General features: G+C 32.7%; 4 protein-coding genes across 5 annotated transcripts; 3 read left to right on the top strand and 1 right to left on the bottom strand.

The window, feature by feature from the left end:
- Positions 1-45: 45 nt before the first annotated feature.
- Positions 46-4,009, bottom strand: LOC130806617 (protein PLASTID TRANSCRIPTIONALLY ACTIVE 7). 2 transcript variants are annotated; one of them, XM_057671764.1, is made up of 4 exons: positions 3,867-4,009; positions 3,672-3,728; positions 3,512-3,574; positions 46-719 (listed from the first exon to the last, which is right to left on the bottom strand). In XM_057671764.1, exons 1-4 carry the CDS (start codon positions 3,987-3,989, stop codon positions 387-389), a joined length of 576 nt encoding a protein of 191 aa, XP_057527747.1. In that variant the 5' UTR covers positions 3,990-4,009; the 3' UTR covers positions 46-386. The 2 variants fall into 2 exon arrangements, with proteins under 2 accessions (XP_057527747.1, XP_057527746.1); XM_057671763.1 differs by having other exon boundaries at positions 3,862-4,002.
- Positions 4,010-9,201: 5,192 nt separating this feature from the next.
- Positions 9,202-17,553, top strand: LOC130806213 (RNA-binding KH domain-containing protein RCF3). Its single transcript, XM_057671209.1, has 8 exons — positions 9,202-10,632; positions 12,545-13,012; positions 13,443-13,691; positions 15,098-15,355; positions 15,527-15,630; positions 15,729-15,843; positions 15,941-16,064; positions 16,877-17,553. The coding sequence occupies exons 1-8, from the start codon at positions 9,832-9,834 to the stop codon at positions 16,891-16,893; spliced, it is 2,136 nt and encodes a 711-aa protein (XP_057527192.1). The 5' UTR covers positions 9,202-9,831; the 3' UTR covers positions 16,894-17,553.
- An 897-nt stretch (positions 17,554-18,450) lies between these two features.
- LOC130806159 (RNA-binding KH domain-containing protein RCF3-like) lies at positions 18,451-19,813 on the top strand. The gene has a single exon (XM_057671112.1). The coding sequence runs from the start codon at positions 18,960-18,962 to the stop codon at positions 19,326-19,328; it is 369 nt and encodes a 122-aa protein (XP_057527095.1). The 5' UTR covers positions 18,451-18,959; the 3' UTR covers positions 19,329-19,813.
- Positions 19,814-22,311: 2,498 nt separating this feature from the next.
- LOC130805431 (protein MITOFERRINLIKE 1, chloroplastic-like) lies at positions 22,312-25,584 on the top strand. Its single transcript, XM_057670205.1, has 2 exons — positions 22,312-22,909; positions 25,070-25,584. The coding sequence occupies exons 1-2, from the start codon at positions 22,312-22,314 to the stop codon at positions 25,582-25,584; spliced, it is 1,113 nt and encodes a 370-aa protein (XP_057526188.1).
- The last annotated feature ends 156 nt before the right edge of the window (positions 25,585-25,740 follow it).

The following is a 25,740-nucleotide window of genomic DNA, read 5'->3' as shown; positions in this document are numbered from 1 at the left end:
ATGTACAAGGATGCACAAACAAAAAACATATAAGATTCTCCCATATCAAACAACAATAATGTCAAAGCATTAATCTCAACAAATGGAGTCAGATACAATAATACAAATCAACTTAAAGCATAGTCTAACCTGTACTCTATGTTACTCGGACTCTTTATTTTGCTTCACTTACCTGTGCCCGATCCTTGATGCTCGGACATTAGTATGGCACTTACACTTAGACACTTCATTTTAGGCATAAAATCGAATATTTAGATGTATCCAACACTTGGACACGTACCGGTATCCGACATCACTACCGAGTTCAAGTAATATAGCTTATACTACAACACAAAAAAGTAATAAACTAATTCTAATATCTAGCAATGCAAACGTATTGTATTGCCTCAAGTAAACTCTTCCTTGAGGTAAGTAGGACCAGGCTTAAACGGGTCAGTCTCCATATAAGCTTCAGAGCGAGCAAATCCAGCATCATTCATACGGTTACTCAGCACATGAAGGATCGCCTTTTTATCCCCGTACTCATCTCGATTATTTTCAACATAGGCTGTGGCCTCAGCTGCTATCTCATTCACAAATGCAAATCGGTTATCCTCTGACTTCAATAATCGATCTAAGTCCCCTGCCAAGACCCCTCCGCCTTCAGTAACCTTCCGTATCTGCTCCTCTAGGAAAGGGATTCTCTCTAGTTTGGCTTCCATGTACTGATCTTTCTTTGTCTACAGAAACCGAAAAAAAAACAATGTCATTAATATCCGAATACTGATCTTTATCAATGAAAAAGGTTGAAAAATTTGAAACTGTGCGTCATTGCAAAGAATACCTAGTAGCAAGAACAAACACTTCTACAGTAAGCTACACAGTAAGATCCAATTTTTTTTTACTTCTGTTGGTAGTTACCAATCTTAACATTAGGGGCCGTCGATTCACATATGCAAGATAGGCTACAATGCTCCAAATATTCAAGGGCCCAAATTTTTTCATAAGTTTAAAGTTGACATTAACATAAATAGTATTGAAATATAATTCACAATAAACAAGATTGTCTCCTATGAGGTCTTCTATTCTGTTAATCTCTCATCATTTTAGAATTTGTTGATTGCTTAATGCTTTTGATTCAGATTTCTATTTGGACTTGTTTTCTTAATTCTACTTTACAAGTTCGTAATGAGTGAAACATTGTATTTATAGATGAACCCTCCGCAAAATAAGGATATGCGAGAATGTTGGACCCCTTTTGCTGAAGGCATCAAGATGCAGTGACGATAATGTGCAAGTATTCAAAACTAGCACTCCTAATGATATTACTAGTTATATTATATTTGACGTGTATTTGACTGGTTTGATATATATTGTAATTCCATATGGTTTTTCAAAAATTAAAGTATGAAATTAAACCCGAAAAAATTATTTGAATTTAGGATCAGACCAGATTGACTACATGTGGGCAAATGGGCATTTTGGATGAGTCCTTAAAACAGCCCGATGCTCTTTTACATGGTTAAAACAATTTAGAACAAACCTAGTTAATCACTGTGTTTTTGTTTTTGGGTTTGCTTTGGTTTGCTTTCTTTCACCAAAAAACTTCTCAGAACTCGTTTGATACCGTATTTGCAAAATAAAATCGGATGGCCCTTAGTTGAATCTTCATTACTTATTCATTTAAATTTTTTCCCTTGAATCTGATTACTTTGTAAGGGAAAAAGGGCAAATATACCAATCTTTATACCATTTAATAATCACCTTATTCAAAGTCAATCATCGCTTACCAGCCTAAGAACATCAGCACCTTAAAAAAGCCTACAAGGCTACAATATCCTTCGATGCAACCCAAGTCAAGTTCCATCCACTCCCCCATGCCCAAAAAAGATTTCATAGAAAAAGATAGGGCTTTTTGGCTTTAATTAGTCATTGCCGTACTCTTATTCATTCTATACACAAGTTTCCGAGATAAAAGTTAAGATTAAGTAAAAACTTAATATATGTCCCTATACTAAGACAGGTCTAGGAAGATTCAGAAGTAAGTAGTCTTACCCTATACCTATCCAGTCTTATTAGACAGTCAAGGAAATCTTTGGACATGAATGTCATTTGGCACTAGAAAAGACTGAAAAACAGAAATACTCCTCTGCTTGGTTCTAAAAAGCGCGCTTGAGGCACGCCTAGGCGTGAGGCACACCAAGGAGACCAGAAAACGCCTCAGAGACTCGAGGCGCAGTGCAGTCCAAGAGGCGAGGAAGAGTCGTGCACCTCATGCGTCTCCTGTATGTTACCTTTTGTTTTTAGTTTTTTTTGCTTGATTTACTGGATTACCCTTAATGAAATAGTTGTTTATTTGAATTTAGAAGAGAAAATAACCCCTTCATTTGAACAATGATTTCATTAACTCCTGCTGCTTCTTCACACCTTGGATCATTCAAGAGAATATGGTCAATTTGAAACTATATTATCTTATAATTTGATGTGCTAAAGTAGTGTTTATCTAACCTGTATGTTGTAATAATATGAATTTCAAGTTGTTTTAACTATTAAATATATTTTAAAATTGACTTTTGAGCCTTTTAGAGAAATTGTGCACCTCGCCTACGAAAAGCCCGCACCTACACCTTGCGCCTTGGAAAAAAAACCTTCTGCACCTTGGTGGGCCTCGCGCCTCTTAAAACTAAGAAATCTCGTTTGATTGGTTCAAAAATCCTAATCTAGGGAATAGTTTCCTCAATTCCCTTCATTTTGTTGATAAATGTAAGACAACGAGTTTCCTGGGCAAGAATAATTCTTTCAAGGGGATAATAATATGCCACATTTTCCTCCCAAACTTTCCCTTCTTTGCTAATTTTTCCACACAAAAAGAAAGGATTGAAAAGCTAAGTTCCATCTAAACCTAAGTTCCAATAACAAAAATTGTTCCTTTCCAAAATTTTGCCAAATCAAACAGTGAAACACATCAAAAATAGGTAAACTTCATTGACTAGAACATCATGACTATCAGAAGTTTAGAACTTTTGTACCATGTTGCCAACACATATTGAATTACTCATTTTTTTTCTCCAACAAATTGGCTCAATTTTCTAATGCACATACCAAAATGATTATCTCATATTTTGGCATGTGATCACCTACATATTCATCCCTTGCACCCTAATTTTCTCATGTTCTACTTAAATATTGCTACTAATACATCCTTTTCACCTTTATATATACCCACAACATGGTACTCCCACAACCATTTGAGGTAGTTATCTTCGGGTGGAGAAAGTACTAAATTTCAAGAACCAAACCCTTTTACCCTTGTAACAGGGTTTGATTCTCACGACCTACATGAAAGATGAATTCCCATTACCCTTGCTTGTAAGGGACTCTCTGACCTTATCCCCAATTAAAAAAAAAACTAATATGAATCAATACAAATTAATTTCTACACAATCAAACCCAAATTTGTAATCAGATTTATGAAGTGCTCACAAATAAGAACAAATATCATCACATCAAAGTCATATAACAATCAACATACCAATTTTCTGCGCCGCCATACTTGCCGACCACTTTGCCTATGACTTCTTGATCTCGATGAATCCTTCAATTTTGAGATAAACCCATTAAACGAAACAAAAATTAAAGGAAACCCAACTCAAAAATGAAACTTTTTAAGTAGTTTGATGAACTTCACTTACCTGAGACCTAATAGAGAAGCTCAAAGGCCTCAAATTTACTGATTGGACTTCAAATTTCTAAAAATGAAACATAAATTAATAAAGAAATATGGGTCATAACTAAATCAATTCCTTAAACAACATGATGCACTGAAATTTGGTTTGGGGATGGGAAATTAAAGATGAGAAAACAAAAAGGGAAGGAAAAGACCTTACTGTGGAAGAAGATAATGGCGATGATGAATTGAAAAGAGGAGAGGATAGAGATAGTGGCATGGTGACTACTGCACTGAGTGCTGATACTTCTTGGCGTAGTCCATAGATAAGATTGTGATCCATCCATTATGTCCACTTTTAATGTTGGATATTTGTCGATGTATTATGTTAATTTAAATATTTGTAAATTTTGTATATTAAAATGATTTAAAAAAAATTATTTGATTATTGTTTAATTTATAGAATGAACATAAAAAATTTAAAGTAATTAATAAAGTATGCCAAAAATATCTAATTTAAATTAATTAAAATTTTAAAAAATTAACATTAATAATTCAATATTTCACTCATTCTGTCAATAATCCCACCTTTAGATATTTTCTAATAATCCAACCATTGTAATAAATTCGCCCATAACATACCATATTACTAATAATAGGTAATAATAAGGTATGCTACTAGCAAACTAAAATAAAAATTAGATTATCCACAACGAATTAAGGATAAATGTTGGATTATTAGAAAATAATTTAAAAGTTGAATTATTCACATGAATGAGCAAAATATTGAATTATTAATGTTAATTTTTCTAAGAATTTATTTTTGTTAATATTAGTTTCATTCACAAATTAAACAATCCGTCACTCCGAAATAGCCTTCTTCAACCCACTCCTAAAAGTATATATCGACTGATTTTAGGTGTTAAGGAGGGGTGGGAGAGAAATTTTTGTGGGTAGTGGGTGTTCGAAAATTTGAAAAAAGTAAGACAAATAATCAACTTAATTCCAAAAATAAGCTTCGTAAAAACTTAATTCCCAAAATAAGCGTCCGTACATCCAAGCCTAGCCTCGGATAAAATCGTTGTTAGTAACAGCGAAAGAGGGAAAAAAAATATAAAGCCTCAAAGTTGCTGTTACTAACAGCGACTTTGAGGCTTTATATATTTTTTTTTTTCCTTCTTCCTCTTTCCAGTTTACGACATCTTCTTTAACAAAACACTTCACGAGATTTGCTTCGTTTTTCCTCCATTAAAATCACATTCAATCCTTCAATTAAAGTCATCAAATTCGAAATTTGTACCATTAATTAGTTCTGTAAGCTTCCTACATCGACCTAAGGTATTTTTTTTGTGTTTTGTTTTCAATTTTAGAAAAATTAGGGTTTATTTTTCAATGTTGGTTTTGCTGAATTATAATCAAATTTTACATTAATGTAGGTTCATAAACTTGCAATTTACTAATTCTTGTTGATCTACAGCTTATTGAGGTACGTTTTTAGTATAAATTTTTTTATTTGGTGTTGATTTTAAAATGTATGTCATGTATAGTGGTCGTTTAGACTTAAGCTCTACAAATATGTCGAATGTAGTTATTATTTGCCTTGATCTTCATAATTAATAGTTTGTTCGAGAATTTGTTCTTGAATTTAAAATGTGTAGTGGTAATATATTTATGAACATGATGGTGATGTTGATTTTGTATTGTGTTGTTGTAGAAATGGATTCATTTCGTGTGACTGTTGTATGCTTTTGGAATGGTTCAATACAATCAACTAGTAATAATGTTAAGTATGTTGGGGGAAGACGTAAACTGTTTGCATGCAATTCATACATGGATTTGAATGAATTTAAACATTTTATATGCTCTAGGATTGGCATTGACACTACAAGAAGTACTGTCAATTTAAGTTTTAAGTACAATCTTAGTGGAGATTTGTTAGCTACCCAAGAAACCCAAAATCCCTTTATGCAGGAGAGATGGATCTAGCAGCTCCAGGCCCACTCGACCCTAGTGTCCTTACGATGCAGGCGAATCATAGGAGCAGTGTGCTATGGGATGTACAAGTCATTGAACTTACCCCTTTTTAATTTAGTACTTCATATTTTTTTAAGTTGAAGCTAACATAATATTTGGATTTAGGTGTCCGATACGGAAACCATATACACCAGGAATCCCGATTCAGCTCCGTGGGCGATTGACGCACGGATCGTCCCGTACCTTCAGCTTGCGAGGTTGCATGACTTCCACCTGATCGCGTACCTTCAGTTTCAACAATTCATATCATCCATTTGTACCCTTTAGATTAAATACCTCATCTTTGAGCTCTTTTTTTTTCCTTTTCAAGCCGTATTATTAACTCTCTCTGCCATTTTGTACCCTCCGGAGCAATCCATCTAAAGTATGTGCATCCTAATCCGTCAACCAAGTAGAAAGGACAAGCAACAAATTCACGGCCTGGATCAAAGTCGCTCCGATCTGTATTAATCTCAACTTTATAACCACAATCACAAAGCTCTTCAATACAATGCTCCTTTGACATCTACATAATACATATAATATAGTAACGTAAATGAACTTTCAAAAATTATATTAACATTTAAAAATTAAAGGTAAAACTAACATAATACATAATGTTACCTTTAGAAATTAAGAGAAGAAGAATGATGTAGAATTGATATAATGAAGGATGGGAGATGAAGGAGCTATTTATAGAACATCATTATAACGGCTATTTTCAAGTTCCTAACGGCTATTTTTCTAATTAACAACGGCTACTTTACTTCGTAAAAAAAAAATCAGAGGACCTAAGTCGCTGTTAGTAACAGCGACTTAGCCAATTTTATTTTTTTTTTCCTTCTTTCGCTGTTACTAACAACGACTTATCCAAAGCTCTGGTCTGGATGTACGGACGCTTATTTTGGGAAATAAGTTTTCACGAAGCTTATTTTGAGAAATAAGTTGTTCAAATGTCTTATTTTTTTCACTTTTTCGTGGGTGTTCAGTATTCGTAGGAAGTGGTAAAGAAGTGGGGAAGGGTTTTAGGGGTAGTGATTCTTTATGGATGGGATAAAGAGGGATTGGGGTGGTGGGTTTTATTATGAGAAGAGTTCCATAATAGTTAGATCTATTTTGAGTTAATTAATACCGAAGTGTATTTTAAATTGATGGACAATAGTTAAATTGGATATTTTCCCAAGTATAATAAAGACATATGATATGTAAAATAGAAATATAAGTGTGTATTAACCATTAGCATGTTGGTTTTAAAACTATATTATGAATAGTTTTGATAAAAGTACTTTTTTAAAACAATAATTTTCTTCACAATATATTCTTTTTAGGACATAGTTATCTGCAAGACCTTTTTCATAATAAATGGTGAAAAATTAAGACACAATCATGCTTTTATTTTTTATAAGAAGGGTCATATTACAACAATTGGATTTTCAACTGACTTTTAAGATCATATTAGATAGCTTTGGTATTAACATTTTATTTTATTATGACTTCAATTAGACATAATTATCCTATGACCTATGCTAACATGAATCAATTTTATAACATGAAGATATGGATTTTCTGTCTCATATACAACACCATCTATATACAGTAACTGAGCATAAATCCGTGATTTCGATGCACACAGATGTTGATGGATAGTTGATTACAAGTTATTTATGGAAAATCCTACATTCATTTAGTTTCTGGAAACATGATTTCATGTCGTATTGGTTGTCACCTCTTACATATCAAACATCAAGAAGTGATCGTTGTATGATATTTTCAGTATGACACCAACTATTTACGTTATAGGCTCCCATGCAATCATCATTTCTTATAAATTAATTACATATCATATTTATTTAAATCATACAATATAATAAATAAAATCAAACTCAAACTCTATGATAAATAATCCATCAAATCATTTATGTCTAAACTAATTTTTAACACTTATATTTCAGATAAGATATTATGAGTGGCTAAAAAAATAAATTACTTAAACTAGAGGATTATATAAAAATTTACTAATCCTAAAATTTTTGTAATGAATTTCAATAAAAATATAAAATTATACACCCTAGCTATTCAATGCACTTATTCAATCCTTAATATATGTAATTATGTATAATTAAAATTATAAAAAATTGATATTAGTAAACTTTACATTAAAACGAATCAGATAAGAACCTACATGATTATCTTTTAACTTATAGATTACAAATAAAACACAATTTAAGAGTAATAGATGAGTAGTGTCCTAAAAGTAAATGAGACACCTAAGTTGAATAGAAGAGAGTATAAAATAGTATATAGTTAACAAAAAGCGATTGGGTACTGGGTAGTATGGGATTGGATTGGGTATATAGGGGGTAAGACCTAATAACCACCATCTTCCCATTATCCTATAACGAATATTGGTTTTCAAACCGCATCCACACACTACTCACTAAATTCATACTCGTACATGCCTAATTAGCGAGGACGAAAGTTATATCCGACTGTCATCCTTAGTGATGCAGTATATTTAGAAAATCATACATTCATTTTGGAAGACTTTAAAATAAGATGAGGCGAAAGACACCCTTTAGGATGTGCATTGTTCAAATGCAATGCATAGGACAAAACATACTTCCACTCAGTGGATGAGATTCTCAAAGCTGATCATATCGTACGACATATATATATTTTAGATCATATCACATATACATAAAACTAATATTACGTTCGATTCTCACTGAACCCACCCCTCTCTCGTCAACCTTGTAATAAAAAATTATATTTCAAAATCCTAAATTTAGAACTCTATCATAATCTAAGTTTGAGTCCAACATTTAATAACTCAAATTTAGGTTTTAGTCCACATGAAAAATGAGTTTGAATTTGGGCTTATACACGACTTAGATCCAATTGAATGATCATCCCAAACACCTTATTTTCTTCAACACAAATTCTTATATGAGATGGTTTCACCGTGAGACATGTCTCATATTTGGGTTAAATAACTCAATAATAAAAACTTTGTAGCTTATGGGCTTCTTGTTTTGAGATTGTATCACTATAAGACGGTCTCATATAAGACGAGATGTTTCTTCAAAAACACTTTCTTTTACACTTTGTTTTCCAACCACAAATCTTGTATGAGACCGTCTCATTGTAAGACGGTTCTATACAAAAAGCCATTAGTAATAAAACATAAAAGATAAATAATAAAAATTGAATTTTCACTTGTACAGGAATCGATTATTTAAGGCTGACCCAATTAAAATAATCTCACGTTAAGACAACTTGAATAAAGAACACAAATTATTGAGATAATTTCATCGTGAGACATGCTTCGTACTTGAGTAAAATAGGCCAATAATAGAAGTTTTTAGCTTATAAGCCTTTTGTTTTGAGATCGTCTCTCCACAAGACAGTCTCATATTAGACGGGTTAAAAGAAAGAATTATAGTGTTTTTTAAAAATGTTTTACGAAGTGAAGTTTATACCGAAGCCCATTTTTTAACGAGCAGTTACATATATATAAACCCTCTTAATTATCACGACCACCCTGAAAATGGTGATCACAAACCCTACAATTAAATTTCACAACTACTAGATACTAGTACTACATCAGTACTTTTCCAACGCTTGAGAGATTTAAGGACACTTTCTCTCTCTACCGTCCCTTTTTATCTCTTTATTTCTAGGGTTTGTTTGAACACTTCAATATCCTACTCCCATCTTCTATATCACTCAGATTCAGATTTATTTTTCAGGAGAAAGTGGGGAAGACAAGACTAAAACTAATCAAACAAAAAAGTGGGTTCTTTTTTACATCATCAAAGATTGAATCTTCAAATTTTGTTCGAGTTAGCAGAAGATAAAGAATCAAGGATCTTTTGGGATTTTGTTTTAGTTTTTGTATTACAAAACGAGTTTTGTTTTGTTGTGGTCTGTATTTGATTTATTGACAAATGCCTGATGCTGCCGATTTCTTTAAATTTTAGCAAATTCTAAGGATCTGCTTCTTGTTTTTTAAGGACAATCTTTGTGATAACTTTGGAAAATCCTCCAGTATTACGCCCAGAAACCCTCTTTACTGAAACAAGGGTTGGTTTTGGACAGTGGACACTACACTGTTGTTTTGTTTTCTGGACATTGAAAAGTGAACTTGACCCGATTTGTGAGGTGGGTTATCCATGGACAGATCAAGATCTAAACGGAGCTACTACTATGACCATCAAGACTATGACCCTGAACCCTTTTCTAGGACAAGGCCCAGATACAATTCCTCTGCTCCTAATCAACACCATTACCCTGGAAGTCGGAATCGAGGTGGTGGTGGTGGTGGTGGAGGAGGATTTGGTGATAGAAGTGGTGGAGGGTTTGGTGATCGAGGTGGTGGCGGTGGAGGATTTGGTGATAGAGGCGGTGGCGGAGGAGGATTTGGTGATAGAGGTGGGGGTGGTCGAATGGGAGTAAAGGTTGGTTCGGTTTCAGGTTCAGGTTCGGATCCATCAATGGTGACAACTAGTTATAGGATACTATGCCATGATATGAAGGCAGGAGGGGTAATTGGAAAATCAGGAAGTATAATAAAGGCAATTAGACAACATACTGGAGCTTGGATAAATGTTCATGAGCTTGTGCCTGGAGATGAGGAGAGGATTATTGAGATTTCGGATACGAGGAGGAGAGACCCTGATGGGAGAATGCCCGCATTTTCGCCAGCTCAAGAGGCATTGTATTTGATCCATGAGAGGCTTCTTGAGAGTGAAGGGTATGTTGATGGGGAGGGAGATTTTGGGAGAGGTGGAAATACTAACAATGGGAGGGTAGTCACTAGGTTGGTTGTATCAAGATTACATGTTGGGAGTTTGTTGGGTAAAGGAGGGAAGATTATTGAACAAATGAGGGTTGATACAAAGACTCAAATTAGGATTCTTCCCCGTGATCATACGTTGCCTCGTTGTGTTTCGATGGGGGAGGAGATTGTTCAGGTTTATGTCCTATATCATATCCACTTTCTTATGTTGTTTTAACTACATTTTCAACTGACTGGGATTATATGTTTGGTTTAGACATGACCTTTTTTGAATTTGAATCTTCATGAGATGATTAATGATATACATTGTTGTTGGACCTATGTTACTTGATCTGTTTCCTGGTGCTTATGGCCTTGACATGGCAGGGATGGACAACAGTTTTTGTGTTGTAATGTTCAACTTCTATTAAGGAAGGTTTATGGTTATGGAACCAAGCTTACTTGGTATTCCTAGTAAGCTTAATCCGTATTTGTTTGGTGCACCTGTTTACACTAAGAATTTGCCGAGAACATAGAAATGACCGTATTACGCAATTTGAACCTTTATGAGATGAATAGTGATGTACATTGTTGTTGGGCCTACGTAACTTGGATTGGTATCCGATGTTTATGGATTTGACATGGCGGGATGAACAAAACAATTTTTGTGTTGTAGTGATTGGCTTTTATTTGGCAAGGTTTGTTGTTACTAAACCCATTATACTTGTGAAGTAATTGTAAGCTTAATCTGTATTTATTTGGTGTACCTGCTTAGACTAGGAATGCGCTGAGGATCTAGAAACGGCCGTAGTTCATAACTAAATGTATTCGAACCTTTATGAGGTGAGTAGTGATGTGCATTGTTGTTGGATCTATGTAACATGAATTGTTTTCCCGGTGTTTATGCCCTTGACTTGGCATGGGTGAACCTGATAGTTTTTTGTGTTGTAATGCTCAGCTTCGATTTCTCAAGGTTTATGGTTACTGAACCAATCAAACTTGTGTATTACTTTTGAACTTAATCCATATTTGTTTACCTGCTCAGACTAGGAATATCCAAGGATATAGAAATGACCATAGTGTGTAAGTTTATGAATTTGAAGCTTAATGAGATGAACAGTGGTTCGAATTGCTGTTGGATCTATGTAACTTGGACTGTTTCCTGATGTTAATGGCCTTGACATGGCGGGGATGAACAAACCTTTTTTGTGCTGTAATGCTCATCTTTTATTACGCAAGGTCTATGATTACTGAACCAATCATACTTGCGTATTGCATGTAACTATGTAAGTTTAATTTATATTTGTTTGGTGTACCCGCTTAGACTAGGTATGTGCCAAGGATATAGAAATGACGGTAACTTCATGAGTTTTGTTGATGCTTCCTACCTCCCATATTTGGTAGGTAAAGTGTACTGTGTTTAGCAGTGTAACATAATTTGCTAACTAATTCGTCTTTTGAATTCGTGATTTGCTCAAGTTTGTCCAAGGATAGCCTAAAACTGACCATAATTCATTTTTTCGATTTGCGATTCACAAGGAGATCATGTGACACTGGTGTTTGTTTGTCTCTTGCTTGTTCAGGGAATCAGGGTTCGTCTTTTGAGCTCATAACTGCTTGCTCTTTGTGATAAAATGAACAATGCACATCATCACTTGCAGTTATTGAGAGACCTTTTTTTTCTTTAATGGTTTAGAATTTAGAAGCAATGAAAGAATCTTGATTACATGCTATCTGATTAGTGTAGGTGTTATTTGGTTGTACAATAGTTTTTTGTCATCTCTTGTATGATGATTTAAGTTTTTGTCAAGATTGAAGTTATTACATGGCGGGTTGAGCTTATGTATGCCATCTATGTAAATGCTTAGACTCTTGGTGTTTGCGTTTTGCATATTAAGTCATGAAGTTTTCGCTCCGATGTAATATGATTCGGTTCAATGCCTAGAAAAAGTTACTATTGTCTTTTAAGTTCTTTTAAGATTTTCTATGGGTTATGGCTGAACCCTTGAAACAGAATATGCTGCTAATCCTTGTTGGTATTCTTAGTTTACATTTACTAATTACTGTTTATCACTGCAAATAAGTAACTAATCACTGTGATACATTAGGTTATTGGTGATATGAATTCTGTGAAGAGTGCCTTAGCTATTATCTCATCGCGCTTGAGAGAGAGCCAGCACCGTGATCGTAGTCATCACCAGGGGCGATATAACTCAGAGGATCGGTTCATTGAAGAAGACTTCAATCCTAACATGAATCGTAAATCGTCTATGGATGGTGGTCCATACAGCTCTCGATTACACTCTAACTCATCCAATAATAGGGGCAATAGTTATTCATCTCGTTCGGGTGGTCATATGTACGAGTCTGAAGGTGCACCCTATACTGAAAATTTTCAACCCTCTTTTGAAGACCTGGTGTTTCGAATACTTTGCCCGAATGATAGGGTTAATAGTGTGGTTGGCGAGTCCAGTGGAATCATGGATCTTCTTCAAAATGAAATTGGTGTGGATGTTAAGGTTTCTGAGCCGATTGATGGTTTTGATGAGCGCATAATTACTGTTTCATCTGATGAGGTATTGTGTTATCTGGTTGTATAATTTTGAAAGTGCGCGTCACTTTTTCCAAGTTAGCTATCTTGAATCTTTTACTTCAATATGAATGGCCTTGTCATGGCCTTTTTAATGTTTAATAAAGGAAAAATTAATATCAATAATCCAACATTTTACCCATCCGCTGTGAATAAACTCACCTTTGGATTATTTTTAATAATCTAACCTTTGCCCTTAGTTTGCTATCAACATACCCTATTAGTATGCTGACAGCAAACTAAGGGCGGTATGCTGATAGCAAACTAAGGCCAAAGGTTGGTTTAGTAAAAATAATCTAAAGTTGGGATTATTTATAACAGATAGGTGAAAGGTTGGATTATTAATATCAATTTTTCCTTTTAATAAAAGTTTAAAGCAATTTTCTGACAATTTTTTGATTCATGCCTCTGCCTAGGGGCCTGATGATGAACTATTTCCAGCTCAGGAAGCGTTGTTGCATATTCAGACTCGTATTGTGGATTTAGTTCCAGACAAAGATAATTTTGTCACTACAAGGTTGCTTATCGCATCCAGTGATATCGGATGCTTAAACGAAGGAGATGGAGCATTATCTGAGCTAAAGAAATTAACTGGTGCAGACGTAGAAGTCCTGCCTAGGGACAAAGTTCCATCATTCATATCAAGCTCCGACGAGCTGGTTCAGGTATAAACTGTAACACCCTAAACTTTGTTTTATTGATTGCACAAGAGTCCCAAACATTGGGAACCCTACATAATGGACTTCGACACTGACATCTTTGGATGGAACATCTTATAACGATGCCGAGATTACAAGCTATAGGTTACTATTAGCATTGTAGGCAGATAAAGTCATGGAGCAGGATATGATATTGGCCATTACTCGTGATTACTTCCCTTATTCGGCACTAATTGTCAGATTACTCTAATACCTAAAAGAAGAAACTCTTTTATCAAAAGTACTTTTTAATAGTTGGATCATTCCCTTATTTAGCCATTTATACACTCCTAACTCCTAGGGCCTGTTTGGTAATCGGTACTAAATTGTGGGAATGGTAATGAATTGTTAGTGTAATTTTGGTAAGAGTATCTCTTGATAAATTTAATGACCATACTTATTCTCATTCAACAAGATCATTTTATTCACAGAATTCATTCCAATGCATTATTTTTTAAACATGTGTTATTAGGTGGTAATGAAAAATTGTGAAAAAAAAAACATTTTTATGATCAAACTTTCATTAGTATGGTAATTACACGATACATATCATGGAAATTTACACTAAAAATCATTCCCATTACCAAACGGGCCGTTAAGGTTATGTAGAAAGTCACTCAGTCACTCACAAGCATTTACTATTTTGACAAATGTGATAATGTGACAAGTTTTTAAGACTGCTTATTACGCTATACATTAGTAATGATTTTGAATAGTGGTAGAGGTGGACATGAGAATTCCGATATGGCTCAGTTAAAAGTATACTTCTGCTTGGCCTAGTGTTTATGCCTACTTTTATAGTTTGCGAGCCTGTAAATGAAATTAATTTTAATCTTTTTTCCTAATCCGCATAAATGTTCGTATATTATATACGTATACGTGTGTGTGTAAGCACTAGAAAATCAAAATATTAAAGATTTTTCTATCAGAAACAATCTCTTTGTTATCAATAACAAGGGTAAGGTTGCATACATCCGACCCCCAAAACCGCTTTAGTGGGAGCCACTTAATGACATAGGGGTGATGAAATGTTGTTTATAGAATTGTTCAACATTAAAAAAATTCTCGGTACTTATTTTCAAATTCTTTTTCAGCACTAAGTTTTAGTTTGCCTCAACTTTATGTTCGATTCAAATTACATATCGGGCCTAATCTAAACTATTAATCTGGTATTGGAATGAAGCTTAAGTTCAGAGAAAATGAGTTCAACCAAGCTAAGGCTTGGTTCGACATGTGTTACCTGCTAGATAATGGGAGTGTCATTCCTGTTCGGTGTCAGGGATGAACATGGTGGCGTTTGGTTCAACATGTGCTCACAGCTAGATAAAGAGGGTGTTATTCTGACTTCTGCGCTATTACTTGTGTCTTTGCAGATTGTGGGAGAGATTAAAGTAGCTCGTGAAGCTCTTGTTGAGGTGACTGCTAGACTAAGAAGCTATATGTACAAGGAGTTCCTCCAGCGGGATATGCGTCCCCCACCCGAACCAACTCCAGGTTCATATGGAAATGGGCCTTCTGTTCCTGAATCGGCTGGAAACAATCATGGTCCAGCCTATGACTCATTGGCTATTGATTCTCCGGCCGTTAAATCTCAAAATGTGCAAAGTACTGCTGCTCCAGTACCTAATAAGGTATGTGAGATTATCACATCTCGTCAAGAACTTCTCAACGCGAAAATATTTTGTTTTTCAGGAGTTCTTTCTGAATTTTGTCATTTGGATATTGAAGTATATGTGAACATATAATTTCTGAACGTGTTATAATCACCTATGTTTTTCATATAATTTCTGGACTTCTTGAAGGATGCTGGATTATCAAGCAGCGAAACATCAAAACCGAATGAAAGTGATCGTCGTGATGATAGCGTCAACAGTCGCCGTGAAGATACAGCAACCAGCTTGAATAGGTTGATGTCTCAAATTTCTAATATTACGTCTTTTTCGTGAGAAAAGCATTATATTTATGCATGTTTGTGTATGTGGATGTTTCTTTGTTGCCTTGCAGTGGCAGGATCCAGGTGCCGATGGTCACTAGGAGCACTCTGGAAGTCGTTATTCCAGAATATGCTGTTACAAGGCTTATGGGGAAATCCAAAAATAAACTCGCTCAAATTAGTGAGGTGATATTTTATGTCCCAACAATAACTTTGTTTCTTTATATCCCCGTCTCTGTTTCTTTTTCTTAGTAATTAGAACGTCCAATGAATTATCGTGCAGTTATCTGGCGCCAATGTAACTCTGGTAGACGATGGACCTGAAACCGAGAAGGTCATCAGGATAAGAGGCACTCCTGAACAGGCAGAGAAAGCCCAGAGCTTGCTCCAAGGCTTTTTCTTGAGTAGTGAGTCTTCCCCCCTTGATCTTCATGCATGACTAAGATCCTCTTTCCTATTTTTTTGTCGGCAAAAAATGAGAAACTATTATCTACTAACGGCATCACGACTTGGGTTAAAATACCACAATTACCCTAAACTACCGATTCTTTCCATCTCCGCCATTGGAACGTAGTCTTCCATTGGATATCCTTGTGTAAGGTTTTATACAATATAGGAAAAAATTTATTTACTAAAGTATAAAGTGGTCTATCTTTTGGGGTAACTTGACGTAGAGATCCAGTCAGTTACATGGAATGTGGAATGTAGCCACGATATGCGATCCGGGAATGTCCGTCCCAAAACGCGACTCAAATCGCTCAAGTTGATGCCCCACTATAGAAGACCTTTTTTAAAGTTATTTTCGCCATCATTTACAAGTAAAGAAAGGGAGGAAAAACGAGATGAAACCTAGAAAACTAATTAAATTCCACATATGAACACTTTCTAAAAGCATAAAATTCATCTTAATTTAATTATGTTTTCAAATATATTTTTTATACGTAATGTATCTTGTACCCAATGGTTTACAAGTCAATCTAGTTCCCATTCCCGTTCCCCGTTCCAAATCGAATATTGTTCCAGGGAACAATCCGCCATGGAGCGCTATTATTTGGGGATGTATGGAGTACATGGTTTACAATTACCACCATATCATTTGTAATGCGACTCAAGAAGTAACATGAAAACTTACCTTGCTGCCTAAACGTCGATTTTGTCTGCAAGGCATAGTTTTTCCGGTAGGGTTTTCGTACTGATTGGTTGTAAAATTTTATATCAGTTCAAGAAGACAATTGAGGCGCGGGTGAAGGCGATTCGAGGATTCGGCTAATCGTGGAGCTGTTTCAATTTTCCGTCGGCTTTTCTTCAGCAGCATGTTTTTGGTCAGCCTTCTGTGCATCCTTTCTCTTATCTTAAGCTTCAGCAGGTAAGTAGCTAGGGGGATGTCAGAGGGTCTTTTTTATTTGTAAATACTATGTATCAGCATTTCCCAGATTTACCTAAATTACTAATAGTTGTATTGGTTTTTTTTTTTTTTTTTTTTTTTAGTAAACTAAATTTCCCTTTACTCTTTAGTATCTCTAGTTTAAATGAATGTGTTATTTTTTTTTCTTAAATGAAATTTTTTTAGATCCCCTAAAGATGCTACATGTGCCCGAATCGCAATTTGCTTGATTCGCATCTGAATTCACGACTACGCTTTTGACTTGGTTGTAGTGTGATCTTAGGTGCGGATCTTATGTCTACATTGAAATTTACATAATTTCAAATTAATTTTGAATTCGGATTCAGTTTATCCGTTTTGTTTTGGTCACCTCATGGTGCATCTTTCCCTTTACTCTTTAGTATGTCCTTTCACTTTCTTGTAATCGATCTTATAATAATATCTTTCATCTGAGTTTCAATTTAGTAAAAGTGTTTCTTATTTAAATAATTATTGGTTTTAAGTAGATTCTAATCTCATTATTGGCTCATCTAAAACAAAATTTCCTTGATGCTTTGAATAGTAATCCATACATACCATTCCTTTTTTAAATTAGACAAGTATCACTAATACAATAATATACTCTTTCTATCTCTTTTGACTTTTTTATTTTGATTTGTGATCTTAAAATATTTTTTGACAATGGTTTGACTTTTCTTTTAATCTAGCTCACAAATTTATACTCTATTATCTTTTTATCATCACTACTCATTTCTATTTTTCAACCTAATTTTCTTTTTTACTAAATTTTTCTAAAAATACATCTATTGCTTTTGAGAATGAGAGGGAGTAGTACATGAAAATGACTTAATAAAAAAATTATTTCTAATATATTTTTGAAAAAATTACTTAGAATAATCTAATTTTTTCATTATTTTTTATATTAATCTTAATCATGAATAAACCCAACTTTATGGGGTTATTTGCTTAAAGTAAATCAAGTAATTCGATGACCTGCTGTAGTTGGTAATTTATCAAAAAATTAAGCTAAAAATTAATGTAAAATTAGAGAATTTTTTAAAAATATACAAAAAATATTATAAACAATAAAAAAATTTAGAAATTTTTTTAATATTTTTTTACATTTTCTTTGATATTTTATTTTAATTTATCTTTATTTAAAAAAATAAAACTTATTATTACAAGTCATCTAATTAACTGATTTACTTTAGTCAAATACCTCTTAAAATTTAAATTATTCATAATTCATCAATAAGTGTGATTATTATAAAAAAAATCATGAAAATATTAAATTATTTCCGATAATTTTTCCAATATTTTTTACCAACAAAGATAACTACTACCAAATTCAATTATTAATTTATGACACCCTTTACTTCTAATGTGCAAAACACCACAAAAATCCCTATTCAATTTTCACGACCACATTGCAAAATTGTGCCACAAACCCCTAAGCTAATTGTAACTACTATTTCTTCCGGAGAAAATGGGGAAGACTGACCATATGTGAAAAAGGGTTCTTTTTACATCATCAAATATTTTGAATCTTTCTTTAAATCTTGTTCAAGATACCAGAAATTGAGAAAATAACGAAGGATCTTTTGGGATTTGATTTACTTTTTATGAAATTCTATTGATCTCATTTCCTTCTTTATGAGAACTCTGGAACAACCCTTTAGCATTTTGCCCATAAACCCTAATTACCGAAACAAGGCTTGATTCTTGGACATTACACTGTTGTTTTGTTTTCTGGACATAGAAAAGTGAACTAGACCCGTTTTTTGAAGTGGGTTATCCATGGACAAATCAAGATCTAAACGACACTCTGACACTGAACCCTTTTCTTGGGCAAGACCCAGATTCAACTATTCCTCTGATCCATAACGAAACAATTACCCTATCATTCAACATCGAGGCGATGAGGGTTGGTCCGGGTCTATATCCAACAGTGGTGACTATACTCTGCCAAGATGCGAAGATAGGAAGAGTAATGGGAAAATCAGGAAGTATAATAAACACAATTACACAGCATACTGGAGCTTGGATTGAAATTTATAATCTAATCCCTGGAGATAAGGAGAGGATTAATGAGGTTTCGGATACGATTAGGAGAGACCCGGATGGGCGGATGCCGAAATTTTCGGCAGCGCAAAATGCGTTGATTTGGATCCATCACAGAATTCTTGAGATTGAAGGGTATATGGATGGAGGTGGAAATAATAACTATAAGAGGGTAGTTACTAAGTTAGTTGTATCAAAATTGCATGTTGGGAGTTTGATGGGTTGAGACAATCACTCGGATTAGGATTCTTCCTGGTGATCATACGTTGCCTCGTTGTGTTTCGATGGCAGAGGAGATTGTTCAAGATTTAGTCTTACTTCTTCTAGATTTTATTATTTGCTACAGTTCCTCTAGCAATTACTATTCATCAACTGATTTTATTTAGTATTATAATCTCTATGTATAATGTAAAACACAGTCAAACGAGATTTTATTTGATTCGTTTTAGTGTGTATTTTTATAATATTAACTTTTTATAATTTTTCATCATATAAAATTAAGGATAATGTGAAAAACAGATACGCAGAAATCAAATGAAATATATCATATCCACTTTCTTATGTTGTTTTAACTACATTAAAGTGACTGAGATAACATTTCATGTATTTGAACCTTCATGAGATGAATAGTGATGTACATCATTGTTGGACCTATGTAATTAGGATTATTTTCCGATGTTTATGGCCTATGCAAAGTGGGATGAACATTGAAACAGCACACTTTTGGTGGGTTTATGGTTAGTGAACCAATGTACTTGCTTATTACTCCTTTTTATTCAATTTATGTGTCCTATAATTTCTATTTAACTTTTTATTAATTTTTAGGTGCTCAATTGGGATCGCATGGGAAGGAGAAAGTGTAGTATTTTAATATTTGATACGGGTAAGTGAGGTTAGTAAGTGTAAAGGTGTGAAAAAGTTAAGTTTATTAAGGGTAAATTCGTAAAGTTAACATACCCAAAATAGAAATGGGACATTTAAAGTGACTTGACCCAATAAGAAAATGAGAAACTTATGGTTATTAGGAGGGAGTACATCATATGTAAGCTTAATTCGTATGTGTTTGGTGAACCTAGCTACTTCGACTAGGAATGTATTGGGGAAATAGAAATGACCATAATCTGTAAGACCAGTATGACATAAATTACTAGTTAGTTCGTTTTTTAAATTTGCGATTCGTTCAAAATGACCTTAAAATGACTCGATACCGACCATAACTAGATTGATTTAATTCGCGATTCGTAAGGAAATTAGTGAATCATGTGATATTGTGTTTTATCATGTGATTAATATTGGTATGCACGTGGTTCTTTTTCTTGTTATTATGATTACGTTGTTTTATCAAGTATATAGTATAATTTTTGTTTTAATATTAATGAAAATTTTCGGTTACTTGTTCTTTAAAATACTTTTGTTTTGTTTTTTTTCTTTTTACAAATAATGTTGTATGATTTTTAATGTGTGCTATTTTATAAACTTGGTAAAATTATTTTTGCTCCCCACTGTGTAGGGTAGATTAACCCTTGATGCACTTAAACGTGATATGTGTTTATATTGCTAAAGGCAAATTACCTCCTAAGGTGTCTAGTGTATCGGTCTTTTGAAAGGAGTCCATGAAAGGAGATGTGTTATTTTTGTGACATTATATAAATATACATTGTGAATAGTTTACAAAGTGTGACAATTCAAGAATTTTATACTATATAAGTATATTTTGATTTATATTAAATATATAAATACATTACAATTTTAAAATGATAAAAAAAATATTATTTTAAAGTCAAACGTTTTTAAGCATATATAGTTTGACACGTTAGAGTAACTATTCACTGAGTTGTGGCTCATGTTTTATGTTTTTGTTTTCCACAGGTAATGACAAGTTCTTTGATGTGTTTAATGCGTGAGTGTGTGGCGGCGTAGATCATACATCATGTGTGCATTTAAATAATTAGTTTTAAATATTTATTTTGACGCCTTATATTTTTTGAGTGTGGCGGACATTCTATTTTTACTTTCCGATGTGTGAGTTTCGGGAAGCAAGGAAATCAGAGGTTTTATTTTGTTTGTAAATACTTCCAATACGTATCAATAATCAGTATTGTTTTCAAAATTGTATTGGGGTAATGAAATGAAATGTATTTGGTATAAAATTGTAATTTGAGCTTTGGTCTTTTATTGTTTCGAATTGAGAATTTTGCATTTTTGAATAGTTATTCGAAGACCTAATTTTTTAATCATTTTTTTCTCTTTAGTTCAGTTAATTTCCATTGCTTTCATTTTAACTTTGTTTCAATTGGTTGAAGAAAATCGTCCAAACATTTATTTTGATTTAAATTGTTATTCTTATGTCTAAATGAAAATTTTTTTTGATGTTTAAATTTCATAACTTTGCTCTTCTATTAAACCATGATTCATCCCAAAAAAAGGCAAGAAATAAGCCTTTTTAGGTACAAGCTAATTGCTCATATAATTAATAATTAATCACCATGTTATTCTTGCTCTTCCATTACCTTCCACACAAATTAAAGTTTTTTGATATTCTTACTTAAACTTAGGGACATAGGAATTAATGGATAACCAAATACTTCCCCCGTTCTGAAATACTTGCTATATGACAATTTATAACATTATTCATCGTTCAAGCTTATTTTATTTATTGTGGCTTATATGTAAGAACAAATACAGTCAAGTTGTATCTTAGTTGAATCGTCTAATCGTATACTTTCATAATATTATATTTTTATAATTTTTAGATGTGTATAGTTCAATATATAAATAATCGAAATAACACATTGAATTGTAAAAAGTTAAATGTAGCAAATACAGCGAAACGGAAAAAGCATTAAACTACGATTCATCCCCAAGAAAGGCAAGAGACAACATTTTTAGATACAAGCTATTCGATTTCCAATCCTTAAGAGATTGTCACACTTTCCCTTTTAGTCTGTCATTTAAAATTTGCAATATTAGTGTCTCACCACTTTTTAAATTCTAATCAACATATCTTCTCTTACTTTTAATTCTACAAACACAATTTAATGGTCCGTACTAATTTTTTAAAAATTTTAAGATTGTTACACATACCATAAAGGCATGAATCAACATGTTCTAAAATAAAAAAATAAAAAAAAAACATGCAATATGCAAGTGTCCAAACATACCCTTAACCTATTTATACAATGATTGATGACAAAAAGTAAAAAAACAAGATGGAAACTTCAACTACAATATCTCTTAATTCAACCTCTAATCACCATTTTAAAACCCTTTTTGGTCATCTAAACTCCATTTTAATCTCCCCTAAAACCCCAAAATCCGCCATTAATGGTGTTTCATTCTCTCCTTTTCTCAGTACCTCCATTTCCATGGAGCTCAAACTCCAAAAACCCACCATTAAACATACCAACAATCTCTCGGTCTTTGATCGCGCCTTAATTGGAGCGTGTGCAGGAGGATCAGCAGGAGCTTTTACATACTTCTGTCTTCATCCATTAGACACCATTAAAACAAAGCTTCAAATGAAAGGAGCTAGTCAAATTTACAAAAATACCCTTGACGCCATTGTTAAGACCTTTCAAGATAAAGGGATTATTTCTGGGTTTTACAGTGGAATATCAGCTGTAATCGTTGGATCAACAATCTCTTCTGCTTTATTATTTGGAACTTGTGAATTCGGAAAATCATTTCTCTCAAAGTTTGAGGATTTTCCATCTGTATTAATCCCTCCTACAGTTGGTGTAATGGGAAATATTGTTTCTTCTGCAATCATGGTGCCTAAAGAATTAATCACACAAAGAATGCAAGCGGGTATATACTGAATACCGACTATTTGTTTTATTTTATAATGATTAAGCAAATTATAAATTTTAAGTTTAGTAATTTTGCGAATAATATAAATAATATTTATTTTTTTTAAATTATAGCTATTAAAGTATCAAAGTTTACGGCATGCAGGTCAAATTATAAAATTTCGACTGGTGTTTTGGTCCGAATTTTAAGTTAAAGTGGTCGGAATTTTGTGATTTATCATGAACATTATAGATTTTGATACTTTGGTGGTTGTAATTCGCAAAAATTAAACATTAAGGCTGTAATTCGCAAAGTATTAAACTTTAAGAGTGTAGTTCGTAAATTATTCTTCAATGTTTATTTTTTGTAAATTACAGAGACACCGAAGTATCAAAGTCTACATCATTCAGGCTAAACCACAAAATTTTGACTATTTTTCGGATTAGAAATTCAGGTTAAGTGGTCTGAATTCTGTGATTTATACTGAACATTATAGCATTTGATACTTTGGTGGTTGTAATTTGCAAAAAATAAATATTAACATTATAATTCGCAAAACTCTTAAAACTTTAACACTGTAATTCGTAAAATATTCTTCTATTTATCAGAGAAACTAGTTAGATACCCGCAAGATTTTTATAAAATCTAAAATTTATGAAAACTTGTGCTCAAATGTGATCCGTGATTATTTATGACTTGTAGATTGAATTTATGAAGTTTTATGACTATTGTTAAAAGTATTTTTTTAAATATTGGATAAATCGAGTTGTAATTTGAAAAATTTTAAAAATTAAAAGATGATAAATATTTGAACGATCTTATTAAGTAACGACTTTGTTTTGATATAATAAAATAGTTTGCAAATAATGGGATATAATGTAAATATTTGTGCAAGTAAATAAATTAAACATATGAGAAAAACCACATATACCTAATATTGTCGGTAATAACTAAATATTTGATTTATAAAATTTTTTTGGTTTACAGAAAATATCTCACAAAACTAATATATAAAAATTTCTTTTTTATTTTAATAATTACTTATTAATAACTAATATTGACAAAAAGTAACCCAGATTTATTTTGATTGATTTGGTGCCACTATTAAGCTATCACTAAATGTTGGGTCAAAAAGATAAATTTCTTTTAAAGCTAAGGGTCGAATGCATGACCAACTATTATAATAATCCTTATTAGTTTATTTTAAAGCTAAGAAATTTACAAATCATCAAATTATTGGGTATAATGTAAATATTTGTGTAAGTAAATAAATTAAGCATATGAGAAAAACCATATATACCTAATATTAACGATAATAATCAAATATTTGATTTACAAAATCTTTTTGAGTTACGGCCTTACAAGAAATATCTTACAAAATTAATATATCAATTTTTTTATTCAATAATTATTTATTAATAATTAATAATGACAAAAAGTCACGTAATTTTATTTTGATTGATTTGGTGCTTCTATTAAGTTGGAGTAATACTAATATAATAATTTTAAAGCTAAGAAATTTATAATTTTATTTTTAAAGACTTGTCATATAGTATTGCTTTTAGGTTGGATTAATACTAATATAGTTATTTAAAAAAGTGATTAAAGCCGACTAAATTAATATTTGTTATTATTTTTATTTTAATTAATGTATATTTGTTTATTAGCCACTTACTCGATAAAGTTATTTATCAACCTCATTTCGTAAACATTTTAGTATATAAAATGATGACAAATAATATACTTATCAATAAAGAGGCATGCTCAATTTAGAGGTAGAAAATGTCACAATGATTTTTATTAATATATAAAAGATAAATTTTAAATAGAAAAATTATTTTCATTCTTACCAAAATCACATCTAATATTCCAATGCATATAAAGGGAAGAAAAATTGTTTTTAATGTTACTAAAATCACATGTAATGTTTCAACACATATAAAGATATAAATCTCCTTAGTCTTAAATAGGCAAAATTAATAGTCAAACTTATTGCAATAGCATGCATTAATGTATAGTAATCTTGTCGTGAAAGCTACAACGAAATTATAAGAAAGTGTATATGAGAAGCTAATTTGAGCGGAAAATTTTTTTACCATAGGCTGACACGTGTCATTAAATGGTTTTTGCTTTAGTATATAGAATGATGATTAAGTGTTTGAATTTATTTATGAACAGGTGCAAAAGGAAAAGCATGGGAAATTATACTGAAAATTATAGAGAAAGATGGAATAATAGGGTTGTATACAGGTTATTCAGCTACACTAATGAGAAATTTACCAAATGGGGTATTAAGTTATTCATCATTTGAATGGCTAAAAACAGGAGTTTTAAAGAAGGGAAAGAAGAAGAAATTGAGTGCATTAGAGAGTGTTTATTGTGGAGCTTTAGCCGGGGCGATTTCGGCCTCATTAACAACGCCATTAGATGTGGTTAAGACAAGGTTAATGACTCAAATTCATGGTGTTGGTGTTAGTAATAAGGTTGGGGAAACTGTTAAGCAGATTTTAATGGAGGAAGGATTGGTTGGTTTTAGTAGGGGAATGGGGCCTAGACTTGTTCATAGTGCTTGTTTTTCTGCAATTGGTTATTTTGCATTTGAGACTGCTAGACTTGCTATTCTAGACCAGTATTTAAAGCTTCAAAATCATCAGTCGTCTAAAGATAAGGACATTCTTTTTGATGGTTCTTAATTTCAAACGGTCATGTGATTAGAATCTTAGTCGAGGGCTTTTTCGCCGCATTTTAGGATTATACACACAAATAAGGTTCTTCTACTCCACTCAATTATTTGACATGTTTCATTTCAGATATCAATGTGAGAATTTTATAAGCAAAATGTTGTAAAA

The sequence above is a fragment of the Amaranthus tricolor genome, chromosome 2 (genome assembly GCF_026212465.1).
Source record: "Amaranthus tricolor cultivar Red isolate AtriRed21 chromosome 2, ASM2621246v1, whole genome shotgun sequence".
Lineage (NCBI taxonomy): Eukaryota > Viridiplantae > Streptophyta > Magnoliopsida > Caryophyllales > Amaranthaceae > Amaranthus > Amaranthus tricolor.
The sequence above is the reverse complement of the archived record's forward strand: the minus strand, read 5'-3'. Positions and strand labels throughout refer to the sequence as shown.

What these genes read in the sequence shown, in the direction of transcription:
- LOC130806159 (XM_057671112.1), top strand. Translation starts at nt 18,960, where the DNA reads ATGAGGGTTGGTCCGGGTCTATATCCAACAGTGGTGACTATACTCTGC.
- LOC130806213 (XM_057671209.1), top strand. Translation starts at nt 9,832, where the DNA reads ATGGACAGATCAAGATCTAAACGGAGCTACTACTATGACCATCAAGAC. An exon ending in TTACTGTTTCATCTGATGAG is followed by an intron (nt 13,013 to 13,442) that starts GTATTGTGTTAT and finishes GCCTCTGCCTAG; the next exon opens with GGGCCTGATGATGAACTATT. An exon ending in GCTCCGACGAGCTGGTTCAG is followed by an intron (nt 13,692 to 15,097) that starts GTATAAACTGTA and finishes GTGTCTTTGCAG; the next exon opens with ATTGTGGGAGAGATTAAAGT.
- LOC130805431 (XM_057670205.1), top strand. Translation starts at nt 22,312, where the DNA reads ATGGAAACTTCAACTACAATATCTCTTAATTCAACCTCTAATCACCAT. An exon ending in CACACAAAGAATGCAAGCGG is followed by an intron (nt 22,910 to 25,069) that starts GTATATACTGAA and finishes ATTTATGAACAG; the next exon opens with GTGCAAAAGGAAAAGCATGG.
- LOC130806617 (XM_057671763.1), bottom strand. Translation starts at nt 3,993, where the DNA reads ATGGATGGATCACAATCTTATCTATGGACTACGCCAAGAAGTATCAGC. An exon ending in GCTTCTCTATTAGGTCTCAG is followed by an intron (nt 3,575 to 3,671) that starts GTAAGTGAAGTT and finishes TCAAAATTGAAG; the next exon opens with GATTCATCGAGATCAAGAAG. An exon ending in TATGGCGGCGCAGAAAATTG is followed by an intron (nt 720 to 3,511) that starts GTATGTTGATTG and finishes CGGTTTCTGTAG; the next exon opens with ACAAAGAAAGATCAGTACAT.